Genomic DNA, 25,893 nt, shown 5'->3' with positions numbered 1-25,893 from the left:
GAGACATGGGGGGGGGGCAAAGGGAAGAGACATGGGGGGGGGGCAAAGGGAAGAGACATGGGGGGGCAAAGGGAAGAGACATGGGGGGGCAAAGGGAAGAGACATGGGGGAAAGAAAAGGGAGGGAAAGGAGAAACTATTGGTTGTTTTATAGCAGAATCAATTATTTTGTAGCATATTTTAGGAGAGAAACAAAGACAACCAAAAAACAAGCGTGTAATCTTTAAACAACAAATTTCTGCTTTTCTTATTTAAATTAATATAGTCAAGGAAAGAAAGGTCATTTGTTTTGTTTTTAAGAAAATGCAAGAATGTTATGAGGTGATTGTATGTATAGCCTCTTTGCAATATGCATTCAAATTATATCTGGTTGAAAACGTTAGATTTTTCTCAACAATAAAAGAAATTCTTATAAAACAAAATTCAGTTTTATTTTTTTTAATTACAAACTTTGGTATCTCTTTATAATAACCTTTCCTCGGAAAAATAGTCCAGTTTGAGCACATGTACTCAGATAAACAAAAACTTAGGATATCAGTCAATTTCATTAAAAAATAATTAATTTCAAATTTTACTTAAGATATAAGCATCACTATCATATTTTTGTCTGTATTGAAATATGGCAGCTCAGAAAATGTTAAAATCTAAGTACACAAAGCATTGAAAAATAAGGTTCATGAACACCCAGAAAGTGAGTTTTTTGTGCTACCATAGTTTTAACATCCTCTATCTTCTTTTATATGAAAGGAACTTGGTGCATGTGTAAGTTTGTTCCCTATAGACTCCCAAATGGCTGGGCCGATTTTTAAGAAATTTCACACAAACGTACTTTATGTACCAGATAGTGTTCTTAGATATCGTATCGGAATGATAAGTACCGATAATTGAAAAAATCTGATGAAAGAAGGAACAAGTGATTTTGACCAAAGTTAACACCTCATACAGCCTAACATCACAAGTTCATTTGAGAAGTTTTATTACCACACAAGCAGAAAAACCGACACATAAAACCATCAATATGTTCTTTGATATAACAGGGGCAAGTGAATCATGATACTTGACTTTTGCATTTCAAACTTTAATTCAAAACATACATAAAAATAATTTTATAAAATCAACAGTAGGTTCTTTATAGTGCATTGTAAACTACAATGTATTTCGGACTAAGTCGCTGCAAGGAAGCATGTGAAGCTTCCTCTCGGTGCACTGCAATGGATTCCCAATTAGAGCAGGCAATCAATTGATTTTGAAATTTGGGCAATCACACCAATTTTGATGACAATAAAAATATAGAAGTGTGAAATATTTTTTGATCATCATTCAATTCCGAGTAACATCGGGTCTCCCTGCTAGTAATCATAAAAAATTACCAGATTAACTATTTTGCTTAACTATCGGATTTCACCCTAATAATATTCAACAACACACTCCATAACCCAGTAATTATACAATTATCATGTCTCTAAACCACCATGGATTATTAAAAACTTTAACGCTTTCTTTAATGGAAACTTAATAGTGTTATAGTCAAAACTTCTTTCAACTTCTATGCAAAAACGGAACTAGGGTTAAATCTATAAGGTCACAATTAGACTCATAACATTTTAAAATGTTCAAATCCTATTCATTACTTTATTTTAAATCTGTCCATTATTCAGACTTTCTTTTGATTCTTGTGGGGGTTAAAAAATCCCACGCCAAACATTCTTATAGGTTCAACTCTTTCCAAAACTTCCGACCCTGGTTAAATCTAAGTAAAATAGAATATAATTCTAAAATAAAGAAAGACTACCACTAGAAGGTGTTGTTTAAATAAATTGACAGTGCATTACATACAGAACTATGTGCTTAGTAAACTAGTCTGGAAACAGCAAAATGATAAACTTCTCTTGTGATTTTGTCCGAATAAAAACATGGGCTGAATCATCACATGTCGGATGATCTGTGTTAGATCTGTATAGACAAATATCATCTGCTTAGGAAATATACATATTAAGCATATTTTGCCAAATTTAAATAAATTTATAGTTTTAAAAATTGTTGTGGCTTTAAAGGTGATGTATCCAATATAAGTTCAAATTCTTGTTGCCTGTGTTGTGGCCTTAAAGGATCGAAAAGCAATAAGACAACAAGGAGCTAGTTAATCAGAGTGTTACATAGCCATGATTGGTTGGTTGGTTGTTTTTGTTTTACGGCATATCAACCCTTTTCAGGTTATTTAATGCCAAATACAAAGATTTTGAAGAAAAATTTTTTAATAGAATATATTTGTTGTTTTCAAGTCGGTTTCTATTTAACCCATAGTTGGGACCCTAACAGGTACTACCACTCCGGGTCAGAGTGGACCTGGGAGCAATGGCAATTAAGGGGTGGCTCCACACTCCCCAAAGCCCGCAAGCTAAGGCCTCACCATCGGATATAGTTTAAGGTCATATCCAGGACTACATAGCCAGGAGGATGATATCAATGTATAAACCGAGTCATGTTGCGTAGTATAGCCATGGGGATATATTGCAGTTCGTATTTGCATAAAGGTATCATAATTTATAAGAATATATGCTTCATACTTTTTCTTTATCCAGGAGTTCTTCTGTCTTCACTCCGGGCTCTGTGATGAAACATGCAACGACCAACACCATAACCGATTGAGACACCTGTTTTTTCTTCTTTTGTGAAACCACAGAACAACACTTTATATCTTTCAAATATAAATTTATTTCAGCTGTCTTAGTGGTCTTCACAAGGAGTCTGCATTATGTGTCTACATGCTAGTCCCTTCTAGCCTCACTTCCTGGCTTTGAAGCACGTCTGTTCACTTTCGTGACCAAACTCAAACTCTTTAATCTAATCTTTTTGACCTGTCATTTCCGTTACGTCATCATCGAAAGCATACATCTCCCAATGTGTGCCCTCTGTCATGTATGCAACTGTTGAAGGTTATTTTATTTATATAACTTAGCTAATTTATGTCAATACCTTCAGCTAAACAATAACTCCCTATCTAAACTATTTTAACAATATCACTGGATAGATAGATAGACAGATCAATAATAACTAATTTAACTTTTAACCATATTATTATCTAACAAGAGTATACACTTACAAGAAGTACAGAAGTATATAACTTAGCTAATTTATGTCAACACCTTCAGCTAAACAATAAATAACTCCCTATCTGAACTATTTTAACAATATCACTGGATAGATAGATCAATAATAACTAATTTAACTTTTAACCATGTTATTATCTAACAAGAGTATACACTTACAAGAAGTACACGTGTTGCCAGAGATTGCTTCTGAATTAGGCATAGCAAATCTTTGTTACCACTATTTATAATGTCCATAACATGATAAAATAGGGTAGATCACTATGATAATTATATTTGTCCATGTTAAACATTTTTAATTTTTTTTTTTTTTTTTTTGTAAATAATTTGTTTCGTTATTAAAACACACTGAGATTCTAAGAGTTTATGACAATCGGAATACAAATGTAAGAAATTGAAGGATAAAAAAAAAAAAAAAAAAAAAAAATGATGTGTTTTTCTTTATGGTGATATGATAGCAAAAACACTCCCAATTTTATTATGCCAAACCAAAAACAATTTCATCTTTTATGATAAAAATAATCTTCCATTTTAAGACAACCAACGACAATGATGATGTTATGAAGATGTATAGAATTCAATGGGAGATAAAATCAAAATATGCTCATCTAGATGTAATCTTTCAAAATATTAAAATAAAATCCCTGTAAGTTTATCTTTCTAATTTGTATATAATCACGAAAGAAAAAGGATGCAGGTTGAATAAATAACGAGTGCAATGGTAACGGTCTTCATGCAACGAGTGTATAACTAATGGAGGCTATCAAGTGACATTTATACAAAAAGTGACTGACCTCAAATTCTGGCCAATTCATAGACATTCCTGCGCCATAAATATTGGACCACCATCTCAAATCCTTTTCACAATCCGCACAGTTGATTTGCTGATAAAATTGCCGATAGATTTCAGCGAACCTATTTTTGTCAAGGAGAAAAGAAAACAATTACATTATGGTTTCACACTCGTAGACTAAAGTGAAAATTTCCTATATTTCAATTTTTGGAATATGGGAAATTATAAACAAAAACTATATAAAAAAGCTCATTAGTTACTTGGTCTTGTCATCTTTTGATTTGTGTTTCAAAAAACTTTTTCTTTTTTTTTTTCAAGTGCATATTTTATAAACTGACAAGTGGACATAATATATAAACAGTTTATGTTTTGATCACCAACATCATAGAGGGAGTTGCAGGAGATACACTGCTGTCAGAAGGGCTCTTATCTTTACTCAAATCACTCAAAAAGTACAAGATTTTAGTTTCACTGCTTAATTTAAAACAATTCAATAAGTGACTCACAACAGAATAGTATTCTCATATATATATATATAACTACTTAATTTACTCACATAAAATTAATATACGAAAGTATAGATTTATGCGTAAACTTTAAGTATTTACTTCAAAAGTGCTCAATACGTAGGTAGAGCTAGTTAGTAATTTATAAAATATATATGGCGATTAAGCTACACTGAATATTCGGCGTTTCATCCACTCTAGGACTCCTCAGGCTTATGCGCGAATTCTGTGGTTATTTATCGTTTTTATATGCTCCTCTTCTATTGAGATTTTAGTTAGCCAATCAGCTTTCTAGTATCCACCGCGCCCCTTCATATATATATATATATATATATATATATATATATGAATATGATGGACTCTCCCATTGATTTTGACATATGAGGTTCCGCCACAACAACTAAGTTGCTCAGAAATCCACACATGATTTGTTTATAGTGGTGAAGGCTTTGTGTAGAACCAACCACACTTTTTGATATCACTGCTAATCTTTGTCGGTGCAGATGACTGCCACAGGACAGAGTACACAGTAAACCGCAGTTTTTACATCAGTTTCCTTCTAGATGCATGTCTTAATGAAGACTGGGGGTGCATCTCTCCCAATGAATTAAAGTGCCTCCAGATACCAACCTGGAAATTTCTATAATTCGATACAACACCTAGCCTTCCCAAATATTGATCACCCATCTGGTATTGGTCAGGCTCACAGTCCTTTAACTTCGATGATCTGGCGAGAACCGGTGTGTCAACGTGATTGTGCCATATATATATATATATATATATATATATATATATACTAGCAGTTCATCCCGGCTTTGCTTGGGCCCTAAGTACTGTTCATAACTTTATGTGCGTGCATATATATTAAAAAGTTTGACTCATGTCTAGATGACCTACATCTAAAATTTCAAGTGTTTCGACCAAAAATTAGCAGAGAAGTTTCGTAGAGTCTGCAAAGGTCAACTCTTTCAAATTGACCCCTTGGCACCCAAATTTACATCCAAAAACTAATTAAAAAGCTTGTTGCATGTCTGAATACTCTTTATGTAAAATTTCAAATGTTTAGACCCAAAATTGGCTGAATAGTTTGCTAGAGACAGCAAAAGTCAAATCTTTTGAACTTTGACCAAAGCCAAATTTTCAGCCAAAAACAGATTAAAAAGCTTGCCTTATGTTTGAATGCACTTTATAAAATTTCAAATGTTTAGACAAAAAATGTGCTGAGTAATTTGGTAGAGACCGCAGAGGTCAATTTTTTTTTTTAAACTTTGACCCCTTAATATTTATGGTTTTGGGCTAAAATCAAATTAAAAAGTTTGATCCATGTCCAAGTAACCTACATCTCAAATTTCAAGTGTTTAGACTCAAAATTGAGGAAGGAGATTGATAGAGTTTTCAAAAGGTCAAATCGTTGAACTTTAACCCCTTGACAGCCAAATTGCTGGCCAGAAACCGATTAAAAAGATTTTCCCCAAATCTCAATATCCCTTATGTCAAATCTCGAGTCTGTAGACTGAAAATTGATAGAGTAGTTTGGTAGGAACAATTTCACTATTTTATATATATATATATATATATATATATATATATATATATATATATATATATATAGGGAAGTAATAAAACAAGTTATATACTTTACAAGTTTATTACAATCAAATATTGGAACAAAGAGTAATTTAAAAAAAAAACATACATTTTTAAATAAATCTTTTCCTCGAAAGGAAAAAAAAAAGGAAAAACCTTACTAAATATTAGTTTGTAAAATGTTACAGTAAAGATTTTAGTAAAAAGCAAAAAAAACAAAGTAATTTATTAATGAGCAGAAAGTTTTTGTAATGATGAGCATCCTAATACATTATAAGGTGCTACATAAATCATCCATTGGCATTCTTGTTCATTGTGGTTTGATTCTTTAGAACCACACATGAAACACGTGGAGTGACCTCTGCAGATGTCTCTGTGATGGGCAAATTTTTTAATTTCAAAACATCTCAGGATGGGATGTATATTTCTATATGATATCCAATTTTGATTTTTTTTGTATGATTTGGGGTATTGAATGTGAGAATGTATTATATGTGGGTATCTTTTCATTATATTTTGTTATAAAAATTATTTCACGATTGATAATTCCTTGATTATTCAATTCATTCTGGATTTCTTCCGGATTGACAAATTCTAATCCTCTACTTCTGATGACTTCTTTTGATATAGTTTTTTTTTTTTTTTTTTTTTTTTTTTGGTGCGGGGAAATTTCGATATTGAAGTTATTTTTTCGATTTTCTCAGTTTGATTTTTTGTTTCAATTGCTATCAGAAAATTTCCATCCTTTGTTTTTTTTTGACTGTGTTCGGTTTTATTGTATTGGATAGTATTTTTTTGATAAAGAAGGGCGATCGTTTTGATATAGGAGATTCTCCCAGTGATTCTATTATGTAGAATTTGAGGAATTCCGTGCTATCTTTGTTTTTTTGAGCCAGAGTGTGTTTGGGTTTTTTTTCTGTTTTGACACAAGGTTTGTTTGTTTTTTTTTTGTTTTTCACTACTTGTGCTCCCTACCCAACTTGGAGCTCAGTATTGAGATCTGTCAAGGAGGAAATCCAATCGCCTTGACAGGTCGGGACTATACAGAGCAATATACTCAATCAAGTAAGAGATCCTGAATATCTGTTAGCGAATTTATTTACTACCCAAATCTTAAATAAATGAATAGGTCTGCAGCCATGTCTGGGTTTGTGTTCTTCATTTGATGGTTGACCCTTAATCAGCAACTTCTATTATCTACTTATAGTTAAAGTGTTATGTAATTTCTCTGCATTATATTTTGAGGAGGAATTACTGTTTAGTATTTCCATTTTTCAATTTGTTTTGGTTTTGGTCTTTTAGTAGTAGACATTAAGGCTTAACCTGACCAGCCGTTTGGTTGGATCAGGTCTCTCTGATGTCCTGTCTAGCCTGGGTAAAAGCTAAAGTGGTTTATTAGGAAGTAGGTGTTTAACAGACTTCCAAGTCCCTCAACCACCAAGTTTTTTTTATATTTTTAAATATTTATTCATGTCATTTAGTTTGTTTTGTAAAAAAAAAAAACAAATTGCTGTTTTAGTTTTTGACTTTGCAGAACATGATTGAGTTTTGTAAAGGGGGAAAAAATAACATCAATGCTTGGTGCATTTTTTGGTCAGGAAATTAATATATCTTCAGACAGCCTGAACTGGTAGCACCAAATATCCTAACAGGTATTACCACTCACGAGTCAAAGTGGGCCTGGGAGCAATGGTAACTAAGGGGCAATTCAATATTCCCCATAGCCCCCCCCCCCCAAAAAAAAGGGGGGCCTCACTACAGTATGTCTTTTAAAGTTATACATAGAACCTTTTAAAAAAAGGTTTTCTTTTTTAAAATCTATCAGTTTTAATACCAACAATTTGACCTCTTTTGATGTCAGATAGTTCTGGAATTTTAATGACTTAATTATCTTTTTCTCATATCTGAAAAGAAACTGCAACTTTAACAAAAACACTGGTGAATCAAAAAAACATAAATCAACAAAATATACAACAATTTAGAGGCCATGAAAATGCAGTTTTTTTTTTTTATAAACTTTTAAATTATAATTTTCGATCCACACAAGAGGTTTCATCATGAAAATACAATATTTTCTTAGTTTTTATGTGCCATTTTGTCATTTAGCTGCAGTCTTCTGTTATCGAAGATTCAGATTTTTTATGTCCAATTCCAGTGGTTTCTTGCTCTATTATGAACATGTGAAATTTCCACTGAATGTATTGAAATTTAAAAAATACAATTGCTCAGAAACCAGTCAAAAATGCAAGATTTTTTTTCAAAAACAATTATTTAAATTCTAATTTTCTATTCATATAAGAGTTCGTTAGGAAAATTAATGATTTTCAAATTTCGATGCATTCATCTAAACAGAAACGATTTAGAAAATACTTTCACTAATAAATCAACAAGTTTTTAATAGTTTCATGGAGATTTGAAAATTATGATACAAAGTATTTCCATTATTTTGTTCAACCCTTGTATGTCCCTATTCATTTGCTTCCCCATGTGGGCAGAGTTAGACACAAGGTCGGTTTTTAATGTAAGAGAATTCCAGCTCCTCGAAAATGGGCACTCTGGATTAGGACAAAAATGAAAATTGTTTCTGTTTAGATGAATTTATCCTTTAGCGACCAAGGACAGACAAGATGGAAGTGAAGTATCATAACAGGTACTACACTTTGCTCTTAGCCAAAAAACTAAAGAACACATATGTATCTATATATTTATAAAGCTGGGACATTTCTTGCACTAACAGTGAGATTAAAACACCGATTTCAAATTTGCAAAAGCGAGGAATACTACCTTACTAATATCCTATGCGTATGCAATCAAAAGTTGTAAGATCAACTAAAAGGACACCTCATTAATTGATTATTCATTTTGTTTTCTAATTCAATGATCATTCATTTTAACATAACAGTTCTATTCACAAATATTTTTCCGCAGATAAAGGTTTACCATTTTTAGGGAAAAGATTCTTTCCGGTCATTTTAATTCTGGGGGAAGGAATTGATTTTCAACAAGTTGCAATCTATGTTTCTGAATTTTTGAGATAAGGATTGATTATTTGGATTATTCGGACTACTGTTTTCATCTTGCATGTTATTCACATAACGTTTCGGTCGATGTAGCCTGACCTTCTTCAGGTGAATTTTGTCAAATTCTGGAATCTTTCTGCCGAACTCAGGAATTTCCACAGAATTACGGCTAGAACCCTTTATTTACTCCAGGCGGGTAGCATGGTGTAGTGGATAAAGTACTATATAAAATTCAGTTGTAAGTTACTTTTCTGGAGGTTGAAGGTTCAATCCTCAGGGCGGGGCAACACAATCAAAATATAATTGCAAATTACTTAGAAGTCCTACCCAGTCATAGCTAACAAAACATGAGTATGCTACTCCCGTAGATTAAATAAAGGGTTCTATTCCAAATTTTGTACAGATTGTAAAGTGTGACACAAAGATGGTAAAGTTCGACACAAAGATGGTAAAGTTCGACACAAAGGTGGTAAAGTTCGACACAAAGGTGGTAAAGTTCGACACAAAGGTGGTAAAGTTCGACACAAAGATGGTAAAGTGTGACAGAAAGTTTGACACAAAGGTGGTAAAGTTCGACACAAAGGTGGTAAAGTTCGACACAAAGGTGGTAAAGTTCGACACAAAGGTGGGAAAGTTCGACACAAAGGTGGGAAAGTTCGACACAAAGGTGGGAAAGTTCGACAGAAAGATGGGAAAGTTCGACAGAAAGATGGGAAAGTTCGACAGAAAGATGGGAAAGTTCGACAGAAAGATGGGAAAGTTCGACAGAAAGATGGGAAAGTTCGACAGAAAGATGGGAAAGTTCGACAGAAAGATGGGAAAGTTCGACAGAAAGATGGGAAAGTTCGACAGAAAGATGGGAAAGTTCGACAGAAAGATGGGAAAGTTCGACAGAAAGATGGGAAAGTTCGACAGAAAGATGGGAAAGTTCGACAGAAAGATGGGAAAGTTCGACAGAAAGATGGGAAAGTTCGACAGAAAGATGGGAAAGTTCGACAGAAAGATGGGAAAGTTCGACAGAAAGATGGGAAAGTTCGACAGAAAGATGGGAAAGTTCGACAGAAAGATGGGAAAGTTCGACAGAAAGATGGGAAAGTTCGACAGAAAGATGGGAAAGTTCGACAGAAAGATGGGAAAGTTCGACAGAAAGATTCCAGAGTTCTACAAGATATACCTGAAGAAGGTAAGAGGTTACATAACTGAAACATTGTGTGAATAACGCAAGATGAGAACAGTAGTCTGAATAATCTAAATAACATTAAGTTGCAATCTAGCTCAAAACTGTACATTAAAAATAAAGCGCTTCCCTCAAACACAAACCGCAATCAAGCAAAAAAGTCAATGTATTCCCTGCCAAACATAAATATCTTAATACAGAAAATATTCCAAAATTCCTGCAGAGCTTAATGGGCACATTGAAAACCCAATTTTCATAAAAACTGAACAAAGTCATTGTTGTGGAGCTGCTAAACGTCAAAGATGTGGGGTGTTGTGAACAAGATATAAGCGCATGAATGTTAAATTTCAACAAGTAATACGATAAATAAACAAGAACTATGTGATTAACATACCAAATCTTATGAGTTAAGAGTGCTATGCTGTCATTGAACATTTTCCTTATGTTTGTTCTCTGGCCATCTGTTACATAATTTTGTATGTCTTGTAACTGATATCTATAGAAACATTTCTTAGAATAATGCTTATTGACTGGATCCATGGAAATTGCACAGGTGGTAAGGTATATCAAGTATTAACTAAGTTTCTGTTATTTTTTAAAGCTTAATAAAACAATGCAGGATCAGATTTATTTAATCACTAACCTGGGTGCCCAGCGTTGCCCAGGTGTTTGAAGGTGTGTGTTGAACAAAAAAAAAAAGTTGTAGTAGGCAGGCAGGCAGGCAGGCAGGCTCAAACCAGTACCGCAAAGGAGAAAAAGAATGTGAAAAAAAAAAACTAAAACACGCAACATCTTCGCCATTGCGTTCATCGTCAAACTGGAAGCGACAAAGGTTTAAATTGAGCCTAGTCGGAAAGAGGGGAGGACTTTCAGAAAATATTAGTGAAAAAACCCTCCTTGTAGAAAAGTGCCCAGTTGAGGGTGAAGGAATTAATGTTTTTAGCCAATGTTTCAATATTTGTTGTCCGAAGGATCGAGCTTCAAAATGATACTAATCTCGTGAAAATCTGTCGCCTCTGTCAAAAGTTTTAGGCGGACAGACATATATACATACATACATTTAAACAGACAGGTGAGATTTATATTATAGATTAATGCAGTTCCCTGTTCTTCTATTTTCCATCTGTTGATAAGACTTAATGCCAGTTCATAAAATTCCTTAGGTTATGAACTGAAAAAAAAAAAAAAAAAAAAAAAAAAAACTAACTCATTTTCAATTTATCCTTTTAAAGTTTTAATCTACTCGAAGTTTAATAAAAGTTAAAGTTACAATTACCCACATTACACCAGGTTTCAGCCCTTAAAGGTCAATCACCAAAGGCTGCGGTTTACTTGAAAATTAATATATACAAGGTGCCTCCAATAAGTTTCTAGACTTTTTCTTATGGGCACTTTTTTTGATAGTACACACATGAAACTCTAATCCCCTTCAAAGTAATCTTCTCCAGCTGTAATGCACTTGTTATACCGTTCCAACAATTTCTGGATGGCCATATGGAATTCCTCTTGTATAAGCATGTCAATGACCCTCATCACAGCCTCTTTCATCTCAATTGTCTCATAAAGCCTCTAAGGTTTTCCTTGAGCTCAGGAAATAACCAAAAGTCACAGGGAGCAAGGTCTGGACTATAAGGAGGATGAGGAACTATCTTGATGTTCATCTTGATAAAATAGTCTGTGACAAGGATGGAGTTTCTTTTTGATCTTCTGAACACCCTTGAGACAAACTTTGCACAAACCTTCCACATCTTCAGTTCCTCACAAATAATTGTGTATACAGTTCCCACACTGACATCAAACTGTGACTTATTGTCTTTATAGACACATGACAGTCCTTATTCATGAATTTCTTTATAGCAATAGCAATTAGCAATAACATACTGAATTTTCAAGAATCTACAACAATTTTAAATGCCTGTACAAAAAAAAAGGCTAGAAACTTATTTAAGCCATCTTATATATCTTGATTATAAAACTCTGAGGATCATTCAGGCATCCTTGTATGCTTTAATCTTGTCTTCGATTGGTCGCTCGATTCCATCTTTTAAAAAAAGGGATGATAGATGAAGTTCGTTTTGATTATAGCTGATGGCACCCAAGTTCTGTACATATTTTTTTAGTTTTGATCTCACTACTATATATTAGGTTCAATATAATAATCGATAGAGAATTGTCTATAATAATAAATACGTAACCTGCATGAATTAAAATATCATATTTAAGTATATCTTATGACTGGGCAATGCCAGGCGACCTGCTACTATATATATATAAGACCAGCTGTACCTACCTAACGTTGTGTAAGATGTAATGAAGTTATTTTAGCTTAAAATTTGTATTCGCACATTAAAAAAGAAATATATGTACAAAAATAGAAATAAAATGTTAGCTGTAAAGCAACATTGTATAATTCAATTTCTGGTGATCTATTAGACAATTGTAACAAAAGTTCTGGTCCTTATTTCTTTTTTTTTTAAAGGTTCAATAAAACAAAACTTTACAATATCAGGTTTACTTAACATAGTCAAAATTCTTTTTTCCATCTTGTGAATAAGCTTCCTTAGGTTTTAAACTGAGAAGATTAACTAACTCACTTTCCATTTTTTTCACCCGAAGTTTTAATCAATTCAAATCATTTTGAAAACTTCTAAAAAGATGATTATTCATGAGTGTACAACCTCAGTCCAAAATGACAGGATGAAAAAAAAAAAGAAATTTTTTTTCAATTTTCGTACCAATATTCATATAAAATACCATCAGAATCCGTGCATGTTAAAAATAAAATAAAATGAAATCAGAAAACATCTCAAACTGGGGGAAAAAAAAGAAAATGAAAAAGAAAATGTACCAATTAGTATAAAAAGCAGAAAAAAAAAAAAGATTTTTATGAAATAGTATGGAGGATTTCTTTTCCAATTCATTTAACATTTCCCTGAATTGGGTAAAGATGGATCTTGCTATTTGCTTTTTATCTTCCCCTAAACACTAAAAATAGTTTTATCTGGCATTTATTTTTACTCACATGGTGGGATAAAAGTATATTCATTGGAATATATATTTATATACAAATAAATACACATTGCACTTTATTAATAAAAGGGTTTTTTCTTAATCAATGATGAATTCCCACTTATCAAGGCTAAAAGACACTCGAGGATAAAGGCTAATAAAATGTATATGTTGATAGTTAAATTATAAATATTATCAGAGGATTAAAAAAACAATGAATAAAGTTTGATGACTTATGAGAATAGTTTATGATAAACATTTAATTTAAAGATGGCCATGTTGTAGTTCACAGGGAAGCAATCTTGTGGCAATGTGTTCCACAGATGAGAAGGTTTGGGAAAGAAATTGCTTTTGATGTTAGGCACATGAAGGAAGAAAGGAAAGTTCTTTGTAGTGTTAGTTGTGAGAAGAATCCTTGCTGTGAAAGGATTACAAGAAGCTCAGTCGAGCATATTTCATGAAAATAATGAAAGACAAGCAACATCTCTTCTATGAGAAAGGGATTGTAGAGATCTTCACTTACTAGATTGCATAGTAATCTATAATGTCCGCTTTATATACTGGCATGTGTTGGGAAGCCTTTTTATATTGATTCCAAACTAACCTATACCTGACCAGGTCTACATATTTATCCTACTTTCTCTCCTTGTCCATCCTTGTCATTTCCTCCCAGGTTTTCTTTGACCTTTCCCTATAAACTGAAACTCTACTATGTCTATTAATGCAAGAACTTTTATTCATTCTTTTGTGACCATACCATCAAAGTATCCTGTTCAGCAAATATAATGTTTGTAAAATTTTAATTTATTAAAAAAAGAAAAGAAAAAAAAAAATGGCTTTTAAAAAAGTTCAAATAAAAATAAAAAGTGCAATATTTTATCAATTTACCGATGATCTTGGGAAAGATCCAAACAATGATGAATTCCAAACAGCATCTGTTTGAAGAACATTAATCGTTTTCGTTCCATTTCTTGACATTCATTGAAAACCTAAATTTCAGGGAGAGAAAAAAGAAAATTTAAAAAAAAAATCAATAAAAAAATAAATAAATTGCAGCAATCATGTGTTCAGCATTAAAAACTTAGTAACAAAATACAGTACAGTATATAATACACATGTATATAATCAAATAATATTATAAATAACACCATAAGGGCCGGAAAAACATTTTATTCCACATTGTAATCTGAAAAAACGTATAATAGGGCCACTGTATCCTGGGTTTCTACTGTATTTATATTATTTAGACTACTGTTATAATCCTGAGTGTTATTTTCACAATGTTTTAGTCCATGTAACTCCCGACCTTCTTCAGGCGCATCTTGTTGAAATCAAGAACATTTCTGTCAAAAACAGGATTCTGCATCGAATTTCAAACAGAATCTTTTATTTAATCCCTGAGAGTAGCATGTTCTCGTTCCATCAACCATGACTGGATAGAAGTCCTAAGTAATTCACAATTGTATTTTGAGTGAGGATTGAACTTTCAACCTCCAGAAGAGTAATTTTTACAACTGAATTTTACCAAGTAATTTATCCACTATCTCATGAGTCCTTACGGAGATTGGAAGGTACAGCGACAGAAACTGAAAATAATATTCAAGATAAGAACAGTAGCCAGAAGAATCCAAATACATAATTTTTGTTATCATTCTCAACACGGACAGATTTCCACTTCTTGCTTTATGATAGACTTGCATGACTTCTTTATATATCATTAGCAAGATAACCCAGCGTTGTTAAATATAACATCTTTATGCTAACACATCCCTCTTTCACCATTCGCCATTTTTCCACATCCTCCCTCACACCTCTTTAAGCCCCCACCCAGGCCATTCCACTATATTGGAAAAAAAATAATGTAAGGAGTTTACTTCATCTTTATATAATATTGGAAATGGCCGAAAAATCGACTTCCCTCCTCAACAGTATGTTGACCAGTACCCCACCCCCTCCAATAAATATATTTTTGAATTCTAATTATTAATCCTGTCAATTAATATACTAACTTGTTGTTTGTTACATCATTTTCTTTTTTAATTTTAGCTAAACATAAATACAATTACTACTTATATTACATGCAATGTTTGTTGCTATAAAAGAAGTATATTGCTATTTATATTGTTTTTCCTCAGACAATTGTTCTTATTGCAGTTATATATACATATATATATATACTAGCTTGGGTACCCGGCATTGCCTTGGTTTACATGAAGTTTCACTTGCTATACTAATCATTTTTATCACGGGCAACATGGATACCCCCACAACAATTTCAATAATAAAAGAACGGATAAAAACATGTAATCGCCCAAAAAACGAAGAAGTACGTGATATCCTCTCCACCAGATATTTCAGCATAAGGGATACAAAGAGAAGAAACTAGTCTTCGGATAATGAGTACTGGAAAGAACCCCCCCCTCCCTAAAAAAAAAAAAAATAAAATAATAATTTAAAAATAAATCATTACAACTTTTGTTTAAAAAAGAAGAAAAAAAAATTAGTCAAGTAGGCAGGCTCGAACCTGGAATGCAAATGAAGGGAAATAGGTAACTTAGGAACTGTTTTGCACTGTCCTAAGAAAACTCACGATTTTGTTAACCTAAAAAAATAACGTTTATAAACATTAACGCATACTAAAGTTTGAATTCGAAGCAGTCAAAGATTCAGTAATAATTTTTTACAATGTGCTCCAGCATCGATTAACCCCTAAGAAAATGAGGATCTACCAAAAATTAATTCCAAAAACAATTAAATGAAAATTTTTCATCATTTTATGTTTCTGATGTAATCCCCCACAAAAAAATTTAATTCGTCATTTTTGGGGGTTTGTTTTTGTTTATGAAATTGTTAGGTGAAAGTACAGAATGGTCTCCTAAAGATTAATTAAATTTATCGTTATTTTATGTTTCAAATGTAATTCCCTCTGCCACAAACAAAAAAAAAAAGTATTTGTCATGTTTTCGTAGAGAGAGAAAGAGAGAAAAGGCAGAGCAGAGCAGAGCAGAGCAGAGAGAGAGAGAGAGAGAGAGAGAAAGGGCAGAGCAGAGCAGAGAGAGAGAGAGAGAGAGAGAGAAAGGGCAGAGCAGAGCAGAGAGAGAGAGAGAGAGAGAGAGAAAGGGCAGAGCAGAGAGAGAGAGAGAGAAAGAGCAGAGCAGAGAGAGAGAGAGAAAGGGCAGAGCAGAGAGAGAGAGAGAGAGAAAGAGCAGAGAGAGAGAGAGAGAAAGGGCAGAGAGAGAGAGAGAAAGGGCAGCGCAGAGAGAGAGAGAAAGGGCAGCGCAGAGAGAGAGAGAGAGAGAGAGAGAAAGGGCAGCGCAGAGAGAGAGAGAGAGAGAGAGAGAGAAAGGGCAGCGCAGAGAGAGAGAGAGAGAGAGAAAGGGCAGCGCAGAGAGAGAGAGAGAGAGAGAGAAAGGGCAGAGCAGAGAGAGAGAGAGAGAGAAAGGGCAGAGCAGAAAGAGAGAGAGAGAGAAAGGGCAGCGCAGAGAGAGAAAGGGCAGCGCAGAGAGAGAAAGGGCAGCGCAGAGAGAGAAAGGGCAGCGCAGAGAGAGAAAGGGCAGCGCAGAGAGAGAAAGGGCAGCGCAGAGAGAGAAAGGGCAGCGCAGAGAGAGAAAGGGCAGCGCAGAGAGAGAAAGGGCAGCGCAGAGAGAGAGAAAGGGCAGCGCAGAGAGAGAGAAAGGGCAGCGCAGAGAGAGAGAAAGGGCAGCGCAGAGAGAGAGAAAGGGCAGCGCAGAGAGAGAGAAAGGGCAGCGCAGAGAGAGAGAAAGGGCAGCGCAGAGAGAGAAAGGGCAGGGGAGAGAGAGAAAGGGCAGGGGAGAGAGAGAAAGGGCAGGGGAGAGAGAGAAAGGGCAGGGGAGAGAGAGAAAGGGCAGGGGAGAGAGAGAAAGGGCAGGGGAGAGAGAGAAAGGGCAGGGGAGAGAGAGAAAGGGCAGGGGAGAGAGAGAAAGGGCAGGGGAGAGAGGGAAAGGGCAGGGGAGAGAGAGAAAGGGCAGAGGAGAGAGAGAAAGGGCAGAGGAGAGAGAGAAAGGGCAGAGGAGAGAGAGAAAGGGCAGAGGAGAGAGAGAAAGGGCAGAGGAGAGAGAGAAAGGGCAGAGGAGAGAGAGAAAGGGCAGAGGAGAGAGAAAGGGTAGAGGAGAGAGAGAGAGAGATGAGAGAGAAGAGGAGGTAGAGAAGCAGTTTGGAGGCTGAAGAACAAACATGCTAAATATGGAGTGAATGTAAGTTTAAAGAAATGGTGTGGAGGGGGTAAGAGTAAAGAAAAAGAAGAAAAGAAACCATTTTGAACTTACAAAGGTCATTTCTTCAATGTATTTTGGATTATAACCGTTAAGGTCATGTAAGGCAGTTGTATATTTTTCACGTGCACTCTCGACATCGACGTGGCATTTTTGTAGTTTTTCTCCAAGTTTTTTCACCTGATGGTTAATATAAAAGAAATCAAATGAATTAAAATTATTTCACAAATTAATAAACCAAGACAAAATATTAAAACAGAAAACTACAGAATGACATCATCTTGTTTCTTTTTCTATATAATCTTTTTAATAAAACTATTTTTAATAACCACTAGATGTCCTCTGACGACTCCGTTACATAATCATTTGTTATATTCAGTTACTATTTATGTTATTACCATCTGATTTATAGTATAATGGTAAAAGTGTTTGTTAATGAGCCAGAAAACTAGGGTTCAATACTAAGTCAAGTCTTGCCAAAATTCACCTGGGATATGAAAGACAAGATGGAAAACATAGAAAATGAGAAAGAACGAAAAAAAAAAAAAATTTAGCCAAATAGCAACAAAAAAAATTCAAAATTCAAAAAAATATGATTAGGCTCTATAAATCCAGCAAAATTTAGCTGTTATTAAAAAAAAAAAAAAAATTATCAACTAAAATATGAAGAACTCTTATCACAGCACTTGCTTGATATTTATCTTCCTCTCATGGTGGGTTGGAAAGTAGGATTTTAACAGCCGGCGCCCTAGAGAAAGAACACAATGACCTATAAATATCAACATTTCCTGGTAGGAGTACCTCAGGTGATTAGCAATAAACTAACCTTTTCAAAGGGAGAACGCAAAGCCTGGTAGGATGAACCTCTTAGAGTTGCCCAGAAATAAACCAATACCTTAGTCAACAGGGAACAAAGGCCTAAACAATTGGCTTAGATGTTGAGGAAAAAACTCCCGGTTGGACTTTCAGTTGGTCTAAGAGTTTTAGATTGGTTCTTTGGTTTCTGTTTTATACATTTTGCATGACTAACATGTACACTGCTTTAGCTGAGTGTAATTTTTGTTAGTGTGCACATGATTTGTCTGTGTTGGTTAACAACTGTAATATGTACATTATTAAACAAAATGAACATATTTTCATAAATGGATAGGTTTATTTTACATTCATTTACAAGTAAACCTCATATAGACAATATCTTCCAAGCTCTGATAATATTGGTTTATATTTTTACGCTTTAATCCAAACTCAACATATAGGTTGGTAGCTTTGCTGAAAGCACTATATTTGGCTAACACAGAGGTTATTCTAAGGATGAATTGGTTATGTTAGTACAATCATGTAAAACATTCATACAATTGGATAAAACTACTGTAGACGCATGGATATTTATAATCGCAAGAATGTTGGTTGTTCAAGGAAAACGTGGACGTAAATAATTGGAGAAGACCATGCAGAACAGAATTTGGAGACAGTTGACCTGTTAAACCAATAGGACTGGAGAATGCACTTGCAAAATGTCAATAAACATCTGTATTTTGGACAAGAGAAAACTGACATTAAATAAAAAGAGAGAGAGAGAGGTGTATTGTAGCCATTACATTTGAACCACCCTGACCCACACGTTGTTTGGTACCGTCGCAGGAACAAAATTTTCGACAATGCATTTCACTGAACCTGCGGCGCATTTTTTTTTTATCAGCATACATGACCCACAACACCTCCAGTTGCTTCCTTTGCTTGACCACGTGCTGTCCTTTTTTTAAAATCTTTTTATTTATTTTTATTTCCACATGTGTCAAACACGTCTCCTCTCCCCGCCGTTGATGACCACGAGGTATATCTTTATCTTCCTTTTCTCTCCTTCTCGTGATGTCAGCGTACACACACGTGCCAATTTGCATATGTGCTTTAAATGCGGCTGCTGCTGTTTTTCTCGTTCCTCGACGCTGTTACAATGAGAGTGCACTGCTTCATTACTGATGGACATAACCATAATCTTTGAAGTTGCATAAAACAAGCAAATATAGCAAACTTACATTGACGATTCCCTAAAAGGATGAAACATGGATAAAAATATTTATTATATTATTTAATAGCCACTTTATAGCTGAGCCCTTTCAGAGAAATAAAATTAAGCCGTCATAAGTTCCAACCATTGGATTTGTTGAACACTGTGACAGCTTACTATATGTTTTTTGGGTTTTTTTTTTACATGGAGTTCACCACTTATCAAGGCCCAATGGCCACTCAGGGATAAGGGTTATTGTGTGTACAGTACAGTACAATAGTATTGGAGAATTGATAAGGTGTCATTACTTAACGGGGGGGGGGGGGGGTTCATCAGGAATTTGTTTGTGTTGGACTTGAAGACATCCAGGTTGAAGTCAGGAGGGAAACAGGCAAGTGGAACAGAGTTCCACAGGCGAGCAGTTCTAAGAAAGAAGCTTTGTTCATGGAATCTACGTTTTGATTTAGGCACAGATAAGGAGTGGGGAAAATTATTGACGGTGGTTTCAGCTAGTCGGGTGTTTTTTTAAAAAGATTGGGGAAGGGGGACCAGAGAATGGAGCTCAGATGAGCACTTGCCATGGAAATAATGATAGAACAACGACAGGCTCGCTACGTCTCTTCTGTGGGAAAGAGGTTGCAGGGTAGAGAAAAGGGCATCCCCCACCAAGCCACGAAGTCTATTTTGTACTCTGTCAAGGCAGGATAGGCTGTTTTTAGCAGCTCCCGCCCAGATGTGGCAGCAGTACTCCATCTTTGGAGTATAGATAGATAGAGATTTATATAGATAGAGAATTGCATCATTAGTGAGATATCTTCTGGAGCAGTAGAAGGATCCCACCATTTTCCCAGCGACCTTGGCCACAGACTTGATGTATGTGTTCACTTTAAGATCAAGAGTAAAGGTAAAACCCAGAAGCTTATCAAAACATGGGGCCTCCCCTAGAAGAGAGCCATCCATTTCAATTGATGCCAGATGGGGATCAGAGCGTTTATGATGTAGAGATAGGAGCTTGGTCTAAGATGCATTAAAGGTAACCAGCCACCTCTTTCCCCACTGTACCACGCGCTCAAGATCAGAGGAGAGAAAATCAGAGAGAACATTATTTACGGCCTTTGATGTTCGCTTATAAAAGCATAAATAAATTAGTTTTTCTCTTTCTGCATAGCTGTTAAGCTGACCACATGGGCTAAAAACTCAAGTTAAAAGATGAATTGTGCAACAGGCAAAACAGTTATTTCCATACTCCTGATACCCTAAAAGGATGAAACGTATGGATAATAATTAAAAACTAGCGGGACCTGTGGAAATTCCACTGTGGACATTTTCATATGTAATATATTGATGTTGGCATTCTGTGTATGCTCAGCTTAAATGAAAATACCTCGATATTATTGTAGCTCTTTTGTTAAAACCGCAAAAGTATTTATCTAAGCTAGCAGGGATGCCCAGCATAGCCCAGTAGTAAAGTACGCTTAATTATGATATTTTGATTTATGCAGATATCGTATATATTATTATATAGTCAATTTTCTATCAGTTCTTACATATAATAAAGTTGTGATTTCAAAAATAAAAAAAATATATCCATATGATTTGGATGCATTAGCTTGAATTGAAACCGAAACCAAAACTTGTATAAAAAATGTGTGTGTGTGTGTGTGTGTGTGTGTGTATATATATATATATATATATAACCGAGTTCCTTCAGCTTTAATCGAAACCAAAACTTATGAAGAATTCTTGGTGAAATTATTTATTACAAGAAATGGAAGTCCATAACAATTAAACGACAGTCACTCGAATGTAAGTGTGACATACAAAATAAATAACACACGCTATCCTATTAATATATAGATATTTATTACTTCATATAAATTTCTACTAATGAATTATAGCTTACCAAAGCCGAAAAGCCACTCGAGAATAAAGGTTAGTAAGTTTATTAGGTGGACATGAGACAACAGCTTGAGGATTGGAGATGATGGTTGAATTTGAGAAAAATTTTAATATTTAAGACAAGAATTTGTTTGCACTGAATTTGAAAATAGTCATGTTAGCTGAATAGCAGTTTCCAAAGTATTGTGTTGCACAGACGGGTAGTTCTTGGAAAGAAACTTCGCTCAAGGAAATTCTATTTAGTTTTAAATACAGAGAGGAAGAAGGGAAAATTATTTGCTGTGGATGTTTTACAGGAGGAAACAATAGATTGGAACTCATTCAAGCATTTATTAGTAGAGAACCAGCAACATCTATGTGAAAAAGAGCCTGTAGAGAAGAAAAGATGGCATACCCCACTAGATTTTGAAGCTGATTTTATACTTTGTCAAAGAAGGAAAGAGTGCTTCAAGTGGTACCTCCCCAGTGCTGAAATTATTGTTGATTGCCCACATTTGCAATAAATAATTTATTTAATCCACAGAGACGGGAATGAGTTATCTGTACAAATCCAACTTTCTAATTAGTCAAGCTGTCAAAAACAACACTTGCATAAAGTTGGTCCCTCTTTTGGAGGCACAGGTTCAAATCCTGTAAGAGTATCAAGCAATATGCAAACTTTTTGTGAACTAAAAGGATACAAGTTCAGTAAACGTTTTCATTTGTTTATGAACTTACTCGATATAGGAGAGAAATTTATTAATTCCTAAAATCTAACTTATAGATATCTGTTTAAAGCACCATAGAATTTCACCAGACACGAAGACATACAGGCGGGCAGATACATAAGAGACAAGGCCATCAAGCCAGATATGGAACAAGCCCGAAAGGACTGCACTCATTATTGACATCACAGTTCCAAACGACTTTGGCCTTAATAGAGCAGAACGAAAAAAGATAAAATATCAGGACCTAAAAAATGATCTAAAAACAACATGGTCTCTGAAAGAAATAAACATTATACCAGTTGTGACAGGAGAAACTGGCCTAATAAAAAATAACCTTCAAAAATACTTAGAAGCAATACCTGGAAAACCAAGCTATAAGGAAATACAGATAGCAGCCATAAAGTGAACAGTGTCTATTCTTAAAAGAGCTCTCAGATATAAATTTAAACTATAATAGAATCAAGTGTTAGCCCCAGGAAGGAACCCCTTGACCTCTTCAAACTAACAAAAGTAAAATTTAAAAAAAAAAAAAAATGAAATGCTTGAAAACGACATGGTACCTGAAAGGAATAAGCATTATGCCAGTTGTGGTATGGACAATTTGTCTAATGAAAAAAAAACATCTAAAACATTGCTTAGACGCAATCCCTGGAAAATTAAGCTGCATCGAAGTACAAACAGCAGCTGTTAAATGACAGCATCTATTCTTAAAAGAGTCCTCGGATATAAATTTAACGCATATCAGAATCAAGTGTTAGTCTCAAAAGGGGCCTCCTCTCCTTTGATCTTTTCAAACTAATCAAAGTAAGATATAAAAAAAAGTCTGCTAATCTCTTGTTGAACCCTCTTCCCACTCATTGTTATAAAATGTTATTTTCATTGTCAACATTAGTTTAGCCACATTGAAAGCAATGATTTTTGGATAAGGAAATACAGAGACCTTGAGTTATAAGACTAGAAGAAAATTGGACGACTCAAGAAAACTTGGATGCAAACCATCAACAAGGATCTTAGTGAAATTTGAACGGAATCAATTCCCAAGAACATGAAGCTTGGAGACCGAGATTGTAGGCTGCCAGGAAACATCAAACCCCTGACAAAGGAAACAAGATGATGTTATAAAACATGATACTCACAGACCAAAGAAACAAGATCATAATGTAAAAAAAAAAAAAAAAAAAAACATCAAACTCCTAACCAAGGAGATGAGGCTATGATGATGTCAAAATAATATCAACCCATCAACCGAGATGAGGAGAAGGAGGAGTCATCATGTTGCAGCTCAACTAATTACGTTTGACCAGTATCTATTATCAGAAAACAGAAGAGCATGAATACAAAATTAACAAAAAAAAACAATAGTTTTTCAATGCATGTCCGTTACCTGTTCTACTGGAACTGAAGGATCTCCCTTCGCATTGTTTTCCTGGTTTGCCGTACTCTTCTCTTGTTTACAGGCAGCATGATATTCTTTCTTGGCAAGAACGACTTTCTGATATCTTTTCATCCAAGGTTTTTGAGCCTTAAAAAAAAAAAAAAAAAAAAAAAGTAAACATGTAAAAAATAATTTGAATAAAGCAAATTCTTATGAAACAAGCGTATACGATCCATCAAAAGTGATGAGAAAATCAATTCTACTTCGCTAATGCTTATATTAATATTTATATAAAATAACATCTCAATCAGTGAAGAAAAAGGAATAAAAAGAAAACTTTTCAAACTGAAAAGTTTTTTAAAAAATGTTTTTTTTTGTTGTTTTTTTTTTACATAGGTGTCACCACTTATCAAGGCCGATAGGCCACCCAAGGATAAGGTTAAAGAGTTTACAGTAGTCAAAAGGACAATATAGTAATCGATAGTAATGGAAGTTTGGTAAATTTGTTAACTTAAGTGGAACGGCTCATCAGAAACTTGTTCACGTTGGACTTGAAGACAACCATATTATAGACAGCTGGAAAGCAGGAAAACGGAAGACAATTCCACAGGCGTGCAGTTCTCAGAAAGAAGCTTTGATCGTGGAATCTATGTTTAGGTTTAGGCCCAGATAAAGAGTGGGGAGAATTATTGATAGTGTTTTCAGCTAGTCGAGTGTTTGTGAAAGTTTGGCGAGGGGGGACCATAGATTGAAGCTCAGTCGAACACTTTCCATGAAAATAACGATAAAGCAGAGACAAACCCGCAACATCTCTTCTGTGAGATAGAGGTTGCAGCGAAGAGAAAAGGACATCTCCCACCAGGTCACGAAGTCTATTTTGAACCCTATCAAAGCAAGACAAGTCCTTTCTAGCAGCTCCTGCCCAGATGTGGCAACAGTATTCCATCCTTGGGCGTATCTGGCTCTTATATAGATAGAGAATTGCATCAGCAGTGAGATATCTACTGGATCGATAGAAGGATCCGATCATTTTTCCAGCGGCCTTGGCAACAGATTTGATGTACGTATTCCATTTAAGATCAAGAGTAAAGGTCAAGCCCAGAAGCCTGTCAAAAGTTGAGGCCTCCCCAAGACGAGAGCCATTCATTTTAATTGATGCCAGATAGGGATCAGAACGTCGATGATGTAAAGATAGAAGCTTGGTTTTAGATGCATTAAAAGTAACCAGCCACTCCTTTCCCCATTGTACAACGTGATCAAGATCAGAGGAGAGAGAATCGGAGAGAACTTGGTTGTTTACTGTCTTAGATGTGCTACCATATATGGTAGTGTCGTCAGCAAAAATGTCTACGAATGATGTAAGGATGTGATTTGGAAGATCATTAATGTAGATCAGGAAAAGAGTTGGGCCCAGGATGGACCGCTGAGGGACTCCAGCATTAATACTGTGAGCTGATTTTTGCCCATCAACTACTACTCTTATGAACCTATCAGAGAGAAATGATTTAATAATTGAGAAGACATTTCCAGCTATACCATAGCTGGAGATCTTGTGAAGTAAACCTTTATGCCATACCCTATCAAAGGCCTTTGATATGTCAAGAGCAATTGCCCTTGTAAAAACAAGAGAAAAATATAGAAACAAGGAAAAATCTACAAACAAGAAAGAAAAGAAAAAAATGTGGAAACGAGAAAAAAGAAAACTATACTGAAAAATCAAGTGAAAATTTCTTTTCAAATTCATGTTAGACAGGAAGAGGAAGGGGAGTCGGACATGCTTCTTTTGATCACCCTTCTCCTAAACATTTCAAATTGTTTCATCTGGCAGTTCTTTTTACTTTATAAATGTGATGGATGGATTTATATTCATTCATATGTCTATAAATAAATGCACATTGGCCTTCATTATAGATTGACAAATTCTAAGTAATTTACATTATTTTCATATTTCAGACATTTTCGCTTTTCGGATATTGCACTATCTGGCCTCATTCATATGCCTTTTTTCGCCTTCTCTGTAAGCTTTCGGAAGTTTTAAACTGAATTCTTAATTTAATCCAACAATGGTGCAACAATCAAAACTGGAAGAAAAAAATATCACATAGTGAGGATGATAATTCACTTTAGTAAGTCGTGCACAGTTTTCTTCATTTTCTTTTTCAAATATAACTCAATTTGACCAATCATAGAATTTTAGTTGAATTGCTAAAACCTTAAACATTACTTTTCTAAAATGAAGATTTATCTGTTAAGAATTTTTATTTATAAAATTAGTATACCATTATTTTGTCCTGCCACCCTAGACAGGGTTAGTGTAGGATGTGTGTATGTGTATATATATTGAACTTCAATACGCAGATGATGAAGACCTTGTTTCACATTCAGAAGAGGACACACAGATGATTATGGATAAGTTATCAGAGGCTTGTAAAGCTTTTGGACTTAATATCAGCCTCAAGAAAACATGTTAT

At 34.6% G+C, this 25,893-nt stretch overlaps 1 protein-coding gene across 8 annotated transcripts in view; it reads right to left on the bottom strand.

The window, feature by feature from the left end:
* Positions 1–3,825: 3,825 nt before the first annotated feature.
* LOC145260467 (protein kinase C and casein kinase substrate in neurons protein 2-like) overlaps positions 3,826–25,893 on the bottom strand; it is a 198,973-nt gene continuing 176,905 nt past the window's right edge. For all 8 annotated transcript variants that reach the window (XM_080118545.1, XM_080118547.1, XM_080118549.1 and 5 more), the window contains 4 exons: positions 23,432–23,569; positions 17,488–17,613; positions 14,090–14,190; positions 3,826–4,024 (listed from right to left, as the gene is read on the bottom strand). In XM_080118545.1, coding sequence (XP_079974671.1) covers positions 3,841–4,024; positions 14,090–14,190; positions 17,488–17,613; positions 23,432–23,569 — 549 coding nt within the window. In that variant the 3' untranslated portion in view covers positions 3,826–3,840. The remainder of the gene's footprint in view (positions 4,025–14,089; positions 14,191–17,487; positions 17,614–23,431; positions 23,570–25,893) is intronic.

The sequence above is a fragment of the Euprymna scolopes genome, chromosome 36 (genome assembly GCF_053919585.1).
Source record: "Euprymna scolopes isolate OS-2025 chromosome 36, ASM5391958v1, whole genome shotgun sequence".
NCBI classification, from domain to species: Eukaryota; Metazoa; Mollusca; class Cephalopoda; order Sepiida; family Sepiolidae; genus Euprymna; species Euprymna scolopes.
This window is presented reverse-complemented; position numbering and strand designations above follow the sequence as displayed.